This window comes from Ovis aries, chromosome 14 (assembly GCF_016772045.2).
Source record: "Ovis aries strain OAR_USU_Benz2616 breed Rambouillet chromosome 14, ARS-UI_Ramb_v3.0, whole genome shotgun sequence".
NCBI classification, from domain to species: domain Eukaryota; kingdom Metazoa; phylum Chordata; class Mammalia; order Artiodactyla; family Bovidae; genus Ovis; species Ovis aries.
In genome coordinates this window covers 15,472,245-15,491,506 of record NC_056067.1, presented here as the reverse complement: position 1 = coordinate 15,491,506, position 19,262 = coordinate 15,472,245, and the positions used below count along the sequence as shown (strand labels likewise).

The 19,262-nt window shown below is 35.1% G+C and overlaps 1 protein-coding gene across 7 annotated transcripts in view; it reads right to left on the bottom strand.

The window, feature by feature from the left end:
- PHKB (phosphorylase kinase regulatory subunit beta) overlaps positions 1-19,262 on the bottom strand; it is a 236,778-nt gene that overhangs the window by 165,117 nt on the left and 52,399 nt on the right. For all 7 annotated transcript variants that reach the window (XM_060398304.1, XM_042231578.1, XM_060398307.1 and 4 more), the window contains one exon: positions 18,010-18,090. In XM_060398304.1, the coding sequence (XP_060254287.1) occupies positions 18,010-18,090 (81 nt within the window). The remainder of the gene's footprint in view (positions 1-18,009; positions 18,091-19,262) is intronic.

Sequence of the window (19,262 nt, the reverse complement as noted above, 5' to 3'; positions counted from 1 at the left end):
AGAGGACTTCATAAAACTTAAGGTATATGCAGTTAAAAAAAAAAGTAACAAATTAGCAATTAAGATGGTCTCAAATTGATTACGCATTTCATCTATCTGAGCATGACTGTGTTGTTTATGGCCACCAAAAAATTTTTAATCTTATCAACCACAGGATAGTGGGGCAGTTAGTGCCACAGTGGCATTTACTCTATAATTCTCTGGGGGTTTTCTGAGGATGAGGGAAGGAGCAGGCAAGAGAAGAGAATTTACTTTTATCTACTATCCATACCAATTTATGTTTTCCTCAATTCATATTATCAGTCAGAATTTCTTCAAATACTGCCTTTCCTCAATTCTCTCTATCCTTTTCATCCTTGGACCTTATTCTATCCTCAATTATTCTCAAACTTTCTTTCATATTTGCTATCTTTTGACATTCTGGATAATTTCTCAAGAATTATTTTCCTGTACATAAATTTTTTCTTCAACAATGTCCAATCTACTCTTTAATATGTTCATTAATGTTTTAATTGTTCATATTTATCATTTCTAAAAATATTATTTCTTTCTAGTATACTTTTTATTCCAGCACTTCACCCAGCTACTTCATACTACATTTAAATATCAATCTCAATGAAGATATTTCCTGGAAGAAAAAAACTTCCTTGATTCCCTAAGTCTGGATGAAATATCTATCTTATTCATCATTTTACCCTAGCATCTATCATTGTGTCTTATACATAGAAGCTCTTCATGAAATACTTGAACAAAATTGGCATATAATTTACACATCTGTAAACACTGACAGAAAAGCCACTGATGAGTTATTCTTTTAACTGTGTTATATACTATTATAAGTTATAACTGTAGGTACATCCAATTCTAAAGACCTTTCATCCAGAGATTTCAAAGAAAAGATTATTTATGTCATCCTAGTAAATACACTAGCAGGCTGCTTGGCTCAGATGGTAAAGAATCTGCCTGCAATGCAGGAGACCTGGGTTCAATCCCTGGGTTGGGAAGATCCCCTGGAGAAGGGAAAAGGCTACCCACTCCATCATTCTTGCCTGGACAATTCCATGGACAGAGAAGCCTGGTGGGCTACAGTCCATGGGGTCACAAAGAGTTGGACATGACTGAGTGATTAACACCTTCACTTTTAGTAAATATACTGAAATAAATTACATAATCTATGCCAGTCCAGAATACTGCAACCAACTGAAAAACAATAGCCATTTTTCAATACTGTTAAAAACCAAATAATACAACTTGATTTAAAATACCCATAAAGGCCTTTACTAATTTTTAAGTGAGTAAAGTGGAATTCTCATGATACAGTAAGCAGAAAAATACTAAACTCTTCTCTTAAGATAACCCAGGCAGGCAACTGGAAACCAATATCCTCAAAGAATGTTACTCATAAATCAAATATTTGAATATAAAATTTAGCACCTCATCATTAGCGACTTCATTCCCATTGTAATTGAGAATCTGTGGCTAATAGTAACAGAATCAAAATGTACTAAAGTTGTAGAACTATGATTAAGGAACAAAAGAGATAACAGGTTACTGCAAAGGTTATTCTGTCACACTGTAGAATATTAATGGCACTTTTCTGTTAACTCTTAATGAGAAATATAGGAAGATTATATATCTTAAAGTGAAAGTAAAGTCACTAAGTCATGTTCAGCATCTTGCAAACAAATGAACTGTAGCCCAACAAGCTCTTCCATCCATGGGATTTTCCAGGCAAGAATAGTGAAGTGGGTTGCCATTTCCTTCTCTAGGGGATCTTCCTGACCCAGGGAAGATCGTTATATATCTTAAGTAGCACTTAATTACATGGAAAAGGAACTGTTCAACATTTTAGTTACTTTCTCATGGAAACTTACGTTGCCATATATAAAATAGATAGCTAAAAGGAAATTGATATATGTCTCAGGAAACTCAAACAGGGGCTCTATATCAATCTAGAGAGGTGGGATGGGAAAGGAGATGGGAGGGAAGTTCAAGAGGGAGGGGATCTATGTATACCTATGGCTGATTTATTCTGACAAAAAAAAATTCTGTAAAGCAATTATCCTTCAGTTAAAAAATAAATATTTTTTAAAAGAAAAAAATAAAGGAAAAAAAATTAATTACTTTCAGAAGTTCTTGCTTCCCACTTACAGTGTTGCTGTTGTTCAGTTGCACAGTCGTGTCTCTCTGTGACTCCTTGGACTGCAGCACACCAGGCCTCCCTGTCCTTCACCATCTCCTGGAGCTTGCTGAAACTCATGTTTACTGAGTCTGTGACGCCATCCAACCATCTCAGCCTCTGTCATCCCCTTCTGCTCCTGCTTTCAATCTTTCCCAGCATTAAGGTCTTTTCCAGTGAATTGGCTCTTCATATCAGGTGGCCAAAGAATTGGAGCTTCAGGCAGCATCAGTCCTTCCAATTAATATTCAGGATAGATTTCCATCCTTTGATCTCCTTATAGTGAAGGGACTCTCAAGAGTCTTTTCCAACACCACAGTTTAAAAGCATCAATTCTTTGGCACTCAGCTTTCTTTATGGTCCAACTCTCACATCTATACATGACTCCTGGAAAAACCACAGTTTTGACTATACAGACCTTTGTGAGCAAAATGATGTCTCTGCTTTTTAACACACTGTCTAGGTTTGTCTTAGCTTTTCTTCCAAGGAGCAAGTATCTTTTAATTTCAAGGCTGCAGTCACCATCCATAGTGATTTTGGAGCCCCAAAAAATAAAGTCTGTTACTGCTTTCACTTTTTCTCTTCTATTTGCCATAAAGTGATGTGACTAGAAGGCATGGTCTTAGTTTTTTGAATGTTGAGTTTTAAGCCAGCTTCCTTACTCTCCTCTTTCATCTTTATCAAGAGGTTCTTTAGTTCCTCTTTGCTTTCTGTCATAAGGGTAGTATCATCTTCATATCTGAGGTTACTGATATTTCTCCTGGCAATCTTGATTCTAGCTTGTGCTTCATCCATCCCAGCATTTTGCACGATGTACTTTGCATATAAGTTAAATAAGCAGAGTGACAATATACAGCCTTGATGTACTTCTTTCCCAATCTGGAACCAGTCCACTGTTCCATGTGAGGTTCTAACTGTTGTTTCTTGACCTGCATACAGGTTTCTCAGGAGACAGGTAAGGTGGTCTGGTATTCCCGTGTCTTTAAGAATTTTCCACAGTTTGCTGTAATCCATACAGTCAAAGGCTTTGCCATAGTCAATGAAGCAAAAGTAGATGCTTTTCTGGAATTCTCTTGCTTTTTGTATGATCCAACGGATGTTGAAAATTTGGTATCTTGTTCCTCTGCCTTTTCTAAATCCAGCTTGCACATCTGGAAGTTCTTAGTTCATGTACTCTTGAAGTCTAGCTTGGAGGATTTTGAGCATTACTTTGCTAGCATGTGAAATCACTGCAATTGTGCTGTAATTTGAATATTCTTTGGCATAGCTATTCTTTGGCATTGCCCTTCTTATTTCAGACTATTACAGTAATTTGGACTAATTATGAAAGTTAAATTTTATGCTATAATTAAAAAAATGATCACTCAAAATGTACTTTACAGCAAAACACCATATTTTTTTTCATTTCCCTAATATGAATAAATTCTACTTCATAAGAAGTCATTTTACTGTTCAAATAGAAATCTTTTCTAAACTGGATACTTTTCAAGGAAGCAAGACATTCCTTATATGCAATTCTAAAGTAATTGTAATACTGTTTAATAGATTAAATATATTATTATAAAAATTACTGATATTATATTTCTTTCTTACAACATTTCAAATAAAGAAGTAAATTCATATTAAGCAAAGACCATTTTATGAATTTTAGATAATTTGTATTTTCCAGTAATAAGTAAAGAGGCCATTCCAGCTTGTTGTTGTTTTGCTAAGTCATGTCCAATTCTTTGTGACCCCATAAACTGGAGCGCACCATGCTCCCCTGTCTTTCACCATCTTCCAGAGTCCTGCTTACTATACCTTATAAAATTGTCATTTGAAAAACTTTATCAGCTTTACTACAGTAATAATTAACATATGTGAGAATGTCTGATGGTGACTCTATTTTTTATTTGGGTAAAGAAATCTACACCAATATACTATAGTCAAAAAATCTTTTTAAATTCCCCAACATTATCTTGAATTTAGAAGCTATCACAATAACAATTAAAAATCTATTTTAGTCCTATGACTACCATTTAAATAGCCCATCTCTTCTATATCCTATCAAAACCACACAAGCGGGACTTCTCTGGTGGTCCAGTGGTTGAGAATCCACCTGCCAATGCAGGAGCCACAGGTTCTATCCCTGGTCTGGAAGGATGCCATGTGTCCCGGGGAAATTAAACCTATGCTTCACAACTACTGAAGCCCATGTGCCCTAGAATCCGTGTGTCACAACTACTGTGTCCACACCTAGAGCCTGTGTTCCCCAACAAGAGAAGTCACTGCAATGAGAAGCCCATGGACCACAATGAAGAGTAGCTTGCTGCAACTAAAGAAAACCCACGTGCAACAATGAAGACCCAGCACAGCCAAAAAGAAAGTTTAAAAATAAAAATTAATTAATTAATTTAATGGAAAACACTTAAAAACAAAAACTAGCAGCCAAAATTCAATTTAAAAAATTTCAGAAGATAAATGTGGAACAAGAAACAAATTTTTATGTGTGGGAAACATTTTTATTTGGTCAATAAACCGTTATTTTTTAAAATTCAGAGACTGGCTTAGAAAAGAGATCAAGAGATCATCTATGCCAAATATGTCTTTCTGGGTATGTCCATTTTTAGCAATTATTGGAAATCATTTATATTAATAAAAGATCTGCAAGGCCCTCTTTTCCAAATACTAAATAAAAAAATCTGAATCCTCTCCAATGCCTGTAAATTCAACATAGATCACAGCAACCCAAACTAGGTGCAGTACTTCAAAAAAAGTTTACCCATCTGTGAGTAATAATTTGCATATTAAGTAACAAGTAACAATAATACATCATAACAAGATACCTCTAAAATAACACTTTTAAACAGTCTAAATTATATATACATAAGAATCACCGAGAGAGATGGATTACCATTTAAGGTATGAATAATGTGAGTTTTGAGAGAGAAAGAGAGCATGGGATGGGAGTGATATGTGGGACACAGAATGGTAGCATTGAGTTTGAGTTAAAACAGTGAATCTGACTGGACTAGTCTTCTAGAGGACAATCTTCCATCAACAGGTCAACATTTTTTCTATTTTAAAATATCTGTATTTATCAGTGACCAAGTGACTAAACTGAACTGGCTGACTGATCAATCTATATATCAGTGTGTATATGGTTGGCTTGTTGTTCAATCACTAAGTTGTGTCCAAATCTTTGCGACTCCACGGACTGCAGCACACCATGCTTCCCTATCCTCTACCATCTCCGGGAGTTTGATCAAGTTCATGTCCATTGAGTCGGTGATGCTATCTAACCAACTCATCCTCTGCAGCCCTCTTCTCCTTTTGCCCTCAATCCTTCCCACCATCAGGGTCATTCCCAATGAGTCAGCTCTTTGCATCAGGTGGCCAAAGTATTGGAGCTTCACCTTTAGCATCATTCCTGCCAATAAATATTTAGGAGATTTAGTTGATTTCCTTTAGGAGTGACTGGGTTGATCTCCCTGCTGGCCAAGGGACCCGTTCGAGTCTTTTCCAGCACCACAGCTCAAAAGCATCAATTCCCCTGTGCTCAGTCTTTTTTATGGTCCAACTTTCACATCTATATATGACTCCTGGATAAACTATAGCTTTGAATATACAGACTTTTGTCAGCAAAGTGTTATCTTTGCTTTTTAATATACTATCTGGGTTTGTCAAATCTATCATTGGCTTAGGAGGCACTAAATCTCTTTAAGACATGACCACCACCACAACAAAACAAAATGAGGTAAAATAGACTTTCTTTAATCAAGAAAAACTGAGTTTTGGGGTGAGAGAAAAGGTTAAGAGAATATCTCAAGCAAAGTAATTTCCTGATTCTTATACACTTACACTGTGAATACTCAACACACTGTAAATGGACAAGCAAAGAAAGCAAACAACAATGTACAATAAATGAGGTGTCCGTTAGCCACATGTGGCTGATTGCCATCAACTAGTCCCAGTTGAGATGAACTTTCAGTGTAAAAATTCTGAAGATCTACCACAACATAAAGAATATATAAGATATATCATCAATCTTTTCTATTTATTACACATTAAAATAATGACATCATAGATATATGCATTAAATATATTACTGAAACAAATTTCATCTGTTACTATGATTTTAGCTACTAAAAATATTTAATTACATATATGGCTCACATTCTGTTTTTATTGGAGAGCAAGACTATACAGACTGGAAAAAGAAATAAATGCTTTCCCAATCTGCCTGTTCAGCTGGAGGTGGCCTTACAATAGCTCTGACGGCATAAGAAGATGTCTCTTGGGGACTTTTGGAAGGCTTTTGATGTTTCTGACAAAAACGGCTACTTCTGATTAAAAGTAGCTAATACATCAACTTTATCAACCTTTCCCCCTGCTTTCTGCCATGATGCCAGTAGTTACAGGAGCCATTCTGAGATGATGAAGAGAAGAGAAACTGATGGACCAAGGAGCTAACCATTTCCAACACTGCATTATATAAGAAAAACAAGCGCCTTTCATTTAAGCCACTGCAGTAATCCTCAACAGACACAGAATGAAATAGTCTACTATTTCATAATGAACTAAGATATTAGAAGGGCCAGAATGAAAGAAAAATTTCAGATATTCATATGACAAGCTTCATTAAATATGACAACCTTAAATTTATTCAATAACAGCCATATAGCCAAAAAAATTAAAAGAGCATTTCTATGTAATCACTTGATAGTTTTGTGTTAGTTTTTTTAAAAAAGTCAAAGACACTAATTTGGACATAACCAAAAATTCATTGATTGTGAAATCACTGAAGTGACAAGCAATATCAAAGCAATAGCTAAATTCTAAGAACTTCTCAAATATACCATTAAAAATTAGTATAACTATTCAGCAAAACAAACTGTATACCAATACTACTGTTATAAAAGACACAATGCCTAAGCAAAGTCCTGGCTTACAACAGGTGTTCACTCAATATTTGAGAATGAGTGAACAGTAGGCATTCAGTCACACATTTCTGATCATGGTACAGAATCTCAGATGGCCACTAAATGTGCTATTTACATTATGTTTAAATGTGATAAAATGTTTGCAGAATATTGAAGCTTCTTTTTTAAAAAACTGAGGTGCAATTGATGTAACAATATATAAATATCAGATATACAATTAAGTTATTTTTTATTGCAGTTATAAAAATACATTAGGGTTAACTGAGTTTATAGAAAGAGTAAACTGCAGGATAAAAAGCTGTTGGCGGGGTGAGGAATGAATAGTAAGTTACATTAAAAATAATTACAAATGGGAATTCAATTCAGAGAATAGCAAAGATCTCAGAAAAACTAGTCATCCATAAAAGCAATAGGAATACTGACAAAAATCATAAAAATCAACTTTTTCAGAACTCTGAAACTTAAACAAGAGCTTGTAACAATGCAAGGAGCATTAAATAAAGAACGTGACTGAAATCTCATGTAAGTAGACTAAGCATTGGAATGTACTGAATTGCTCTATTTTCTATTCCCTCTCCCTTGCTTTATTGTAGCCTCATAGTAGTTATGAAAATTAGCACACTAAAGCCACCAGAAGGAACAAAAAAGGTTTGGAACTCACCCAAATCACTGTCTTGGTAAACTGTCACTATTTGAAGAGTCTGACAGCTTCCTGGATACATTCACTCATAGAGGTTTTCTTTAAATGATCTGACCTGGAGCTTGTACAATGCATACAGCCTTTCCCCTAGGCATATATTATATAGCTGCCTAGACATATTGAGTGGCAACTATTTAATATTTCAACTATCTAAAAACTTTCTTTTTAAAAGTTGGGCCATGAGAAGTCCACAGTGGGCTGCGTAAGTCTCCAGTATATTCCTGGGAAGCCATAAGGATATGCACGTGTGTACAGTTGTGCTTCCCTGGCAGCTCACCTGGTAAAGAATCCACCTGCAATGCAGGAGACCCCAGTCCAACTCCTGGGTCAGGAAGATCCCCTGGAGGGAGGCATGGCATTCCACACCAGTATTCTTGCCTGGAGAATTCAATGGACAGAGGAGCCTGGTGGGCTACAGCCCATGGGGTCACAAAGAGTCGGACATGAATGAGCGACTAAGCACAGCACACAGTTGTGCTCATAATTAGAAAAGACCTGAGTCATAATCTCACACCTCCATCTGAACTTAAAGCTTTGCAAAAGTAGGAAGCGAAGGTTAAAGGAGAGTTACATACATCTACAAAGAACTAAAGATGATTTGGTGAGAACAACATCTCACTAATAGGGAGAATCAGTAAAGATGTAGAAATTACAGTAAGGAACCCAAATTTTAAAAAATGAGTTGAAAAGGATAATAATAAGAATTGCATTCAATAATTATATCAAATTATTTAATTCAATAATTATACTAAAATCACTCCAAATTATTCTTGAGTCACCATGGAATGAAATTACAAATCAACAACAGAAGAAAATCTGGAAAATTCACCAATATATGAAAATGAAACAATAGCCTGCTAAACAATCAAAGGGTCAAAGAAGACATCATAAGGGAAATTAGAAATACATTGAGGTGAATGAACATAAAACCATAATATAACAAAAATAATGGGATGCTGCTGAGCAGGCTGAAGAGGGAAATTTATAACCACAAATGTCTGTATCTGAAAAGCAGAATGATCTCAAATCAATAACCTAATCTTCTACCTTAAGAAACTAGAAAAATAAGAGCAAAATAAATCCCTTCAACCAGAAGAAAGGAAATAATAAGGACCACAGAGGAAATAAATAAAATAGAGACTAGAAAAACAGTAAATCACTAAAACTTAAGGCTGATTCTTGGAAAACATCAATAAAACTGATAAATCTTTATCCAAACTGACCAAGTAAAAGAGGAGCTATGATTTAAATGACTAAACTAAGGAACTAAAGAGGAGATATTAAAGCCAACTTTGGAGGAAAAAAAAAAGGATTCATAACCTAGATGAAATGGACAAAGTCCTGGAAAGACACAAACTACCAACACTGACTCAAAAAAAACCCCAAAAATCTGAATAGACACTGAAACAGTAATCAAAAATCCTCACAGCAAGGAAACCCAAACCCAGTCAACTTCAGGCTTCACGGTGGCTCAGATGGTAAAGAATCTGCCTGCAATGCATGAGACCTGGGTTTGATCCCTAGCTCAGGAAGATCCTTTGGAGGAGGAAATGACAATTGACTACAGTATTCTTGCCTGGGAAATAACACTGGCAGAGGAACCTCAGCGGCTACAGTCTAGAAGGATGCAAGAGAGTCAGACACAAATTAGTGACTAAACAACAATAGCCAGCTTCATCAATGAATTCTACCAAATGTTTAAACAAGAATTAACACAAATCCTTCACAAAATCTTCTAAGAAAGAGGAAGAAATGATTCCTAACCAATTGAATGAGGCCTTTATTAAACTAACACCAAAGTCAAAGATGTTATACAAAGAAACAGAAACAACAAAATATATACCAATAACCATTAAGAATACTGATGTGAAAATCCCCAACAAAAACTAGAAAATGGAATGAAGCAGTATAAAAAAATTATCTTACATGACAAACCAATATTTACCCACCACATAATTTAGGTGGATTTAAAAAAAGAGAATTTGGATTACAGATAAATGATGAAAGTGAAGATAAAAAAGCAAAAAATTCCAAATCAAAGTTCAGTTCAGTCGCTGAGTCATGTCCAACTCTTTGCAACCCCATGGACGCCAGGCCTCCCTGTCCATCACCAACTCCCGGAGTTTGCTCAAACTCATGTCCATTGAGTCAGTGATGCCATCCAGCCATTTCAGCCTCTGTCATCCCCTTCTCCTTCTGACTTCAGTCTTTCCTAGAGTCAGTTCTTTGCATCAGGTGCCCAATGTATTGGAGTTTCAGTTTCACCATCAGTCCTTTCGATGAATATGCAGGACTGATTTCCTTTAGGATTGACTGGTTTGATCTCCTTGCAGTCCAAGGAACTCTCAAGAGTCTTCCAATACCACAGTTCAAAAGCATCAATTCTTCGGCACTCAGTTTTCTTTATAGTCCAACTCTCACATCCATACATGACTACTGGAAAAACCACAGCTTTGACTAGACGGACCTTTGTTGGCAAAGCAATGTCTCTGCTTTTTAATACACTGTCTAGATTTGTCATAGTTTTTCTTCCAAGGAGCAAGCGTCTTTTAATTTCATGGCTGCAGTCACCATCTACAGTGATTTTAGAGCTCAAGAAAATAAAGTCTCTCACTGTTTCCACTGTTGCCCTATCTATTTGCCATGAAGTGATAGGATCAGATGCCATGATCCTAGTTTTTGAATGTTGAGTTTTAAGCCAGCTTTTTCACTTTCCTCTTTCACTTTCAGCAAGAGGTTCTTTGGTTCTTCTTCACTTTCTGCCATAAGGGTGGTGTCATCTGCGTATCTGCATTTATTGATATTTCTCCCAGCAATCTTGATTCCAGCTTGGGCTTTATCTAGCTCAGAATTTTGCATGATGTACTCTGTGTATAAATTAAATAAGCAGGGTGACAAAATACAGTCTTGACATAGTCCTTTCCCAATTTGGAACCAGTCTGTTGTTCCATGTCTGGTTCCAACTGTTGCTTCTTGACTAGTATACAGACTTTTCAGGAGAAAGGTAAGGTGGTCTGGTACTCCCATGGCTTTAAGAATTTTCCACAGTTTGTTGTGATCCACACAGTCAAAGGCTTTGGTGTAGTCAATAAACCAGAAGTAGATGTTTTTCTGGAACTCTCTTGCTTCTTCTGTGATCCAACGGATGTGGGCAATTTGATCTCTGGTTCCTCTGCCTTTTCTAAATCCAGTTTGAATATCTGGAAGTTCTCAATTCACATACTATTGAAATCTCACTTGGAGAATTTTGAGCATTACTTTGCTAGTGTGTGAGATGAGTGCAATTGTGTGGTAGTTTGAACATTCTTTGGTTTACATTTATAAAAATAGTAAAAGGGATAGGGAAAAGGATAGAAAAAAAGAGATAAAAAGATATGGGACAAAGTGTAAGGGTTGAATATACAAGTAGCTTGGTAAAAGAAAAAAAATATGCAGCACAAACAATATTTCAGTAGACCCTAGGTGAGAAATTCCCAAATGTTATCAAAGATATTAAACTAGAATATTTGAAAACTTCCACACGCCCCAAGGAGGATAAATACAAAGAACAGCTCAGCTAGCACATCTTAGTGAAACTAATAAAAATCAAATACAAATTTTAAAGCAGCCCGAGTAGACAATATTTTCATAGAAACAATGGAATTCAAGCTGATTTATTAAAAAAAAACAATGGAAGTCTAACAACAACATACATATTTAAAGTGTTGAAAGAAAATAACTGCCATCCTAAAATATATTTCAAAATTAAAATGGAAACAAAGATATTAAAAAAATAATAAGTAAGGAATGGACAATGATCCCAGACAGAATATCCCAGGAAAGAAAGGTGACTGTCACAATGGTACATGGGTAGGTATATGTACAGTTGTAAATGGTCTGCCTGCAATACGGGAGACCCAGGTTCAATCCCTGGGTCAGAAATATCCCCTGGAGAAGGAATCGGAAACTCACTCCAGTATTCTTGCCTGGAAACCCACTCCAGTATTGTTGCCTGGAGAATCCCATGGACAGAGGAGCCTGAGGCTAACAGACCATGGGGGTCACAAAGAGTCGGACACAATTGAATGACTTACACACAAGTAAATGTAGATGAACGAATATATAGTTCAATATTGATGTAAACATCAATAATATTAAGGTTTTGTTCAGTTTAAAAATACATGTAGTATTAAAATAAATGCAAACAAAACCACAATAGTAGGTAATAAGTAGGTATGTAGAGCTAAAATGTGGTAAGGTTCTTAAATGATCTGTAAAGCAGAAAGCAGAAGAACTAACGAGCCTCTTGATGAAAATCAAAGTGGAGAGTGAAAAAGTTGGCTTAAAACTCAACATTCAGAAAACGAAGATCATGGCATCTGGTCCCATCACTTCATGGCAAATAGATGGGGAAACAATAGAAACAGTGTCAGACTTTATTTTTAGGATCCAAAATCACTGCAGATGGTGACTGCAGCCGTGATATTAAAAGACGCTTGCCCCCTTGGAAGAAAAGTTATGACAAATCTAGACAGTATATTAAAAAGCAGAGACATTGCTTTGCCAACAAAGATCCATCTAGTCAAAGCTATGGTTTTTCCAGTAGTCATGAATGGATGTGAGAGTTGTACTATAAAGAAAACAGAGTGCTGAAGAATTGATGCTTTTAAACTGTGGTATTGGAGAAGACTCTTGAGAGTTCCTTGGACTGCAAGGAGATCAAACCAGTCAATCCTAAAGGAGATCAGTCCTGAATATTCATCGGAAGGACTGATGGTGAAGCTGAAACTCCAATACTCTGGGCACCTGATGCAAAGAACTGACTCATTGGAAAAGACCCTGATGCTGCGAAAGATTGAAGGCAGAAGGAGAAGGGGACAAGAGAGGATGAGATGGTTGGATGGCATCACTGACTCTATAGACATGAGTTTGAGTAAGATCCAGGAGTTGGTGATGGACAGGGAAGCCTGGCGTGCTGCAGTCCATGGGGTTGCAAAGAATTGGACACGACGGAGCAACTGAACTGAACTGAACTGAAAGCAGTCAAAGTATAAATCTGAGTAGACTCTGAAGTTGCTGTCCTTTCTAAAGTAGCCACTATAAAATAATATGACAACTGGTATAACAACAAATAAATTTTTTAAAAAAAGTAATAAGGAAAAAAGGATACAAAGAATAGATAAGGCCAGTAACAAACAGAAAGATAAAAGACTTAAACCAAGATATATCAATATTTACATTAAATGTATATGAACTAAGTACTCCAATTAAAAGAAAATGATTGCCAGACTAGATTTAAAAAATAATAACTATATGATGCTTATAAAAGATACCAGATACAAATAAGAACACAGTTTTAAAATAAATGAAAGTTTTAGAAATGCCATACAAACACTAATGAAAAGAACCTGGTCTCTCAGGATAAATTTTAACAAAGAAATTTAATAGGAGTTAAAATGGGATATTTCCAACTAAAAAGTACAATAATCTCAAATCATGTGCCTATAATTTTATAAAAACATACACATACATATGCGTGTATATATTTATACATACATATAGATATACACATACATATTCATGTACAAGTACACACACATACATACATACTAATAAATCAGAAAACTACAGAAATGGAGAAAAATAAATTCGCAATCACATTTGCAAACTTAATGAACATATCAGACAAAAAACGTACAACATGTAAAAGATGAGATGAGCATAACTAACGCAGTTTACCTAAGAAATGTATAAAGCAATTTAAACCTAATGGCATTCTGCCATGTTTCTATGACACATTAGCTGATAATTACCATAGCTTGTATAATCTGTTTCCTTATTTCATCCAGGTATTTGCTCAAAAGCTCTTTTCCAGAAAAGCCTGTCCTGATAACTCTACTTTAAACAGTTTTATAGTTTTATTTTCTATTTTCCTCCTTACATGCTTAAAAAAAATTATGTATCACTTCTGGACATTATAGCCTATATTTAAGTATTTATTAATTCTGTTTTCCTTATTATAAAACAAATTTCATGGCATTATAGACTAATATCTTTTTTCACTGCTATATTCTATTTGGTCTAGTTTAGAAACTCAATAAGTATTTGCCAAATTAGCATGGTTCATGCAAAAATGCATGATGGAGTGAACATGCAAGACATGAATAAACAGGCAAACTCTGAGTCATCCTGGCTGCCCTCAATACTTGAACATGAAGATGTCACACGACATGTGTCACTCACATCTGTACAGAAGAAGCAGAGATAGAACACTATCAATAGAATGAATGGACTCCGGTGCCAGACAGCACAGTTTAAATCCCAGCACTGTCAATGACTGACTCTCCATTATTTTCATCATTTGTAAAATGAAGATAATAACTATACCAAGTTGATAGTTTTGTGAAGATTAAAATTGTTTATATGTGCAAAGTACTTTGAAAAATGATAGCAAGTGATAAATACTATTATGTTAAGTGTTATGTTATTATGTTAAGAGTTAACTACTACTATTATCATTATTATTGCTTCCCATAAATTTGAGAAACAAGAATAATAATACCTTTTTATTCTTAGAGGAAAATATCTATAAATAGTTTTGAGTAACCTATTCATTTTTGTGTGTACATTGTTGAAAAGCAGGAACTAAGAATACCTTGTAACACCTTAATAATTATAGATTTATTCTAACTATTAAAAAACAGAACCCCCTCAAGTTCAGCTTGAAAACCATTTCACATCAAAAGATAGTCTGTAACACAAAAGTATCTACACAATAAATGGGAGAAAAAAAAAAAAGATCTGTAGTATTTTAAGGAGAAAACATGCAAACAAGGCAAAAGTTAAAACTCACTAAATAATAAGTTAAAAACCTATCTTTGAAATTAAAGTCCCAATATATGAGAGAAAAAATCATATCTTAAAGTATCTAACAAAGGTCACCTAGAAACCATTGCTTAGTATGCTGGCTCCCAATCAGACCCAATGCCTACTATTCATGCCCTGTGCTGTCCCCTCTCACACTGATTTAAGACTGACCAATGTGATAGAGGATACTGTAAAATGATGGAGGGTGACTTCCAAGACTAGGTTGTAAAAAAAAGCACTGTACTTCCATCTTGCTCTTTGGAATCACTTTCTCTGAAAAGAGCCACCTGACATATAGAAAAGGCACTCAAGCAGCTCTATGGAGAGGCCTCTTGCCCACAACCATGTGAGTGAACCATCCTAGGGCCCCTCCAGGCTCAGTAAAGCCTTCAGTTAACTGTAAATCTGGCTGATTATTTGAATCCAACTTATGAGAGACTCCATGTCAGCAACACCCTGATTAGTGTCTCCTGAATTCCTGACTCACCGAAACTATGAGATAATAAACGTTTGCTCTTTTAAGCCACTAAGCTCTAAGCAATTTGTTACTCAGAAATAGGTAGTTTATATAGCAAGAAATTAATTCCACATGTCATCCGATCTAAAAGCATTTGAAAAGATCTTCTGGGTTTTGATGATAAAGGCATCTTTGCAAAATAAAAAGGAAATGGCACATGATACACAGTTGGCATAAAAGACTTTTCCAGGTTTCATGTTGAACAGACACCTAAAGATTTGTATAGTATTTTTATGTAAAAGGCTTACAACCTACACACTTCCACCAAAGAGCTAAAGAAATAATCATCTGACCATTCTTGAGAAAAGAAGGCTTCAAACATATTTATCTAAAGGAACTGGAGTTCGCAGGATCATTTGACAAATTCCCATCAGTACAACTGGTTCTATGACCACTCCAAGTGTTATCCCCGGTTAGTTAGTTATCTCCTATTAGTAATCCCCAGTTAGTGTTATCCCCTATTTCCACTTAAATTCTAAGCTTGTAGAAAAATGCTTGAAGTTACTGTTTTCAAAACTGACATGATACTCTGACTTGTGATCAACCATTAGAGCACACTAAAATTAGAGTCGTATAATAGCATAAAACTAGAAAAGGGACATTAAAATCATACAGGCATTTTTCCATCTCCATTTATAATGATTTAGCAGATATAATCTAACACACAACATACAATTAACATTTTTTAATAGTTTAATAAAAAATAAAAGCAAATCTAAAATGTAACAGGAAAGACAAAATTTCACCCTTTGTAAATCTTTACTTTCAAAGTGTTCTTTAAGACTTAATAGTTTTGGGGTCATCAAAGTCTAAAAGGTCTCTTATTTTATTAAAGAATTATGAATCTTTTCATCTAATGAAGCCTTTCCACAAAAAGGAAGGAAAAATTAAACACAAAATAAAATCTAATATTTTTCCAGTAGTCATATATGGTTGTGAAAGAGACTATAAAGAAAGCTGAGTGCCGAAGAATTGATGCTTTTGAATGGTGGTCTTGGAGAAGACTCTTGAGAGTCCCTTGGACTGCAAGGAGATCAAACCAGTCAATCCTAAAGGAAATCAGTTCTGAATATTCATTGGAAGGACTGATGCTGAAGCTGAAACTCCAATACTCTGGCCACCTGATGTGAAGAACTGACTCATTGGAAAAGACCCTGATGCTGGGAAAGATTGAAGGCAGGAGAAGGGGACAACAGAGGATGAGATGGTCGGATGGCATCACTGACTCGATGGACATGAGTTTGAGTAAGCTCTGGGAGTTGGTGATGGACAGGAAGTCTGGCATGTTGCAGTCCAAGGAGTCACAAAGAGTGGGACACGACTGAATAACTGAACTGAATTGAACTGATGGGGGTATGTGAGGTTCTTTCATGTTAAATAAAGTAAGTTTCTCGGGAGCCATTCTGAATGATACAGCTCTTGCTTCTTTTAATCTCTACTTTTAGGTTATTTATGGAGTATGTCATAGAATGTAACATAGAATACCATGCGGTAGTTCATTACTTTGCCTCCTCCAACAGATATAAATGAGTTCTCTCTATTAATAAACAGAAGGACTGATTTAGGTGAACTTTGTATTTAGTTAATATATATGTAAGATTGGTCTGATTCCCAACCCCTCCCCCACCCAAAATATTTGAGCACCACTATTTCACAACACTATAAAAACTGAGAACTAGTTGGATGAAATGAAAACACATAGTTCTTTGATAAATAAAACAGAAGAAACTATAAGTAGTTACTGTTATTTATTATTATTATTACTTCTTTATTATTTAGCTATATTTCTAAATAGGTTTTACTTATGTGTATTAAAAAGGCACAGTGGATGTATAAGATTATGAACTACTGGAAGACAGGGCTACATGTACCAATTTCATAGCACCCCGAGTGCAGTCCAGTGATGACTTTACTGTTTAGTATGATAAACTGTTCTTCATGCATGGATCTTAGGAAGATATAATAACTAATACATAACTATATAATATATCTACTCTTTGATAGAATTCTCACTGTATATGCTGGTGGTTTAGGCGCTAAGTGGTGTCTGATTCTTTGTGACCCCATGGACAGTAGTCCGCCAGGCTCCTCTTTCCATGGGATTTCCCATGCAAGAATACTGGAGTGGGTTGCTACTTCTTTCTCCAGAGGATCTTCCTGACCCAGAGAGCAAACCCACCTCTCTTGCCTTGCAGGCAGATTCTTTACCGCTGTGCCACCAGGGATGCCCTTCTCACTGTATATACCATCTCAATAATAGCTTTTTACTTCAACTGTGACACAGTTCAACATATGTTAGCATATGGGTCTGTCTGTATGTTTTTTCAAGCATTAGGGCCTATGAAAAATTTCTCAACTTTGTAATAGAGTTATTTTCAAATTTCCTAATAAGAATAAAAACATATATTTATCTCTTGAAAAAAATTAAGAACTCTATTGAAGTCAAACAAAAATAACAAAACATGATAAAGGAGTTTTTACTATTAAAAGGATGGGTTACAAAAAGCAACAAAAGAAAAGAAGACAATAATTCTGAGAAAATCTGGAAAGGCTTTTATTTTTATAGTTACTAAAATTTCTGAAAGTTACAAGGTTTTATTTCAGAATACCTGAAATAAAGCCTTCATAGTAGAGTTTTACAACTGTTTCATATTTTGTTTATTTTTAAAGTGCTTTGCATTGATAATATAAAGACTTTTTAACTGAGCATTCAAAATCCCTTATCTGACTATATGAATTTAAAAATAACCCAACTGACACAATTGAAAATAAGTTTTAAAAAGTAAAAGAAAAAAGGTATTCTCAGAGATGAAATTCAGTACTACAGAATCTGGGAAAATCATACCTCATCAGTGTTGTAGATAATCTGGAGTCCTGAGGAAATCATTTCCACAAGGTAAAGCAGATAGAGGGAAACTGCATTTATCTGAAAACCAAAGAACACTACAATAGGTTAGAGAAAACCACAAAAATACTATGTTACAAAATTAAATGTAAAAGCTAAAATTTTAAGTCATTTGCTCTTGTAGCAGCATACAGAACTGCTTTCTTTCCTATGAAAAATAAAGGAGCTGTGGATTTAGTTCATAATAAAATCTCAGCTTGGTATATAAAACTCTAAAATCCTCAAATTCACTGTGATGGTTATTAACAGCTGATCAGGGGTATTTTTTATGACATTTGCTTTGTAAGATTTATTTTGAAACTGTAGATTTAAGTACTTCTACTTTAGTTTTGTCCCTTGGGCAGCTAAGTAATGTGAATCCAATTCAACTGTGTGTAAATGAAAAAATTATTGGGCAGTAAGACATTAGGACTATGCCACCACAAATAACAGGCAGCACATCCTATATTCAGAGAACCACAGAACTTATATCAGCAACTGTAGGAATATATTAATCAAACATTTAAAATATATTTATGAAAAAATTATTCTAAAAATGAGGCTTTTTCTTTTAGTTTATTAGTCTATTAAAGATAAACATTATATGCTCTAAACAAACAAAAGAAGACAATAATGTCCCCTTTAACCAAAAATAAAGATTCTCATAGAATTCTGAATGGGCTATATACATTTTCTCGAGGAAATAAGCAGTGAAAGATAAATAGCACAACATGGACAAACCTTGAAAACATTACATTGAAAGAAAGAAATCAGTCACATTAGACCACATGGTACCTGATTCCATCTATATGAAATGTACAAAATTGGCTTGTTCATACAGACAGAAAGTAGACTGGTAATTGCCTACAGTGGGGGTCTTTGAAGGAGATGAGGAGTGACTGCTAACAGGTACTGGATTTTGTTCTGGGGTGATGAAGATGTTCTGCAATGTTGTTTGAACAACTTTGTGAATATATTAAAAAGCTATATACTTTACATAGGCAAATTGTATATTATGTGAATTATATCTCAATAAAGTTATCCAATAAACAAATAAATGAGAAGTGAAAATTTTTAATTTAGCCAGGAAACAATTAACTTGAGGTAAAAACAAAGAGGAGGTAAGACATAATTTTCTTATCATATAATTCTAACCCAGAAGATTATTACCCACTAACAGCCCTGCTGCCTTGTGCTTCGCTGATTCTCCTCCA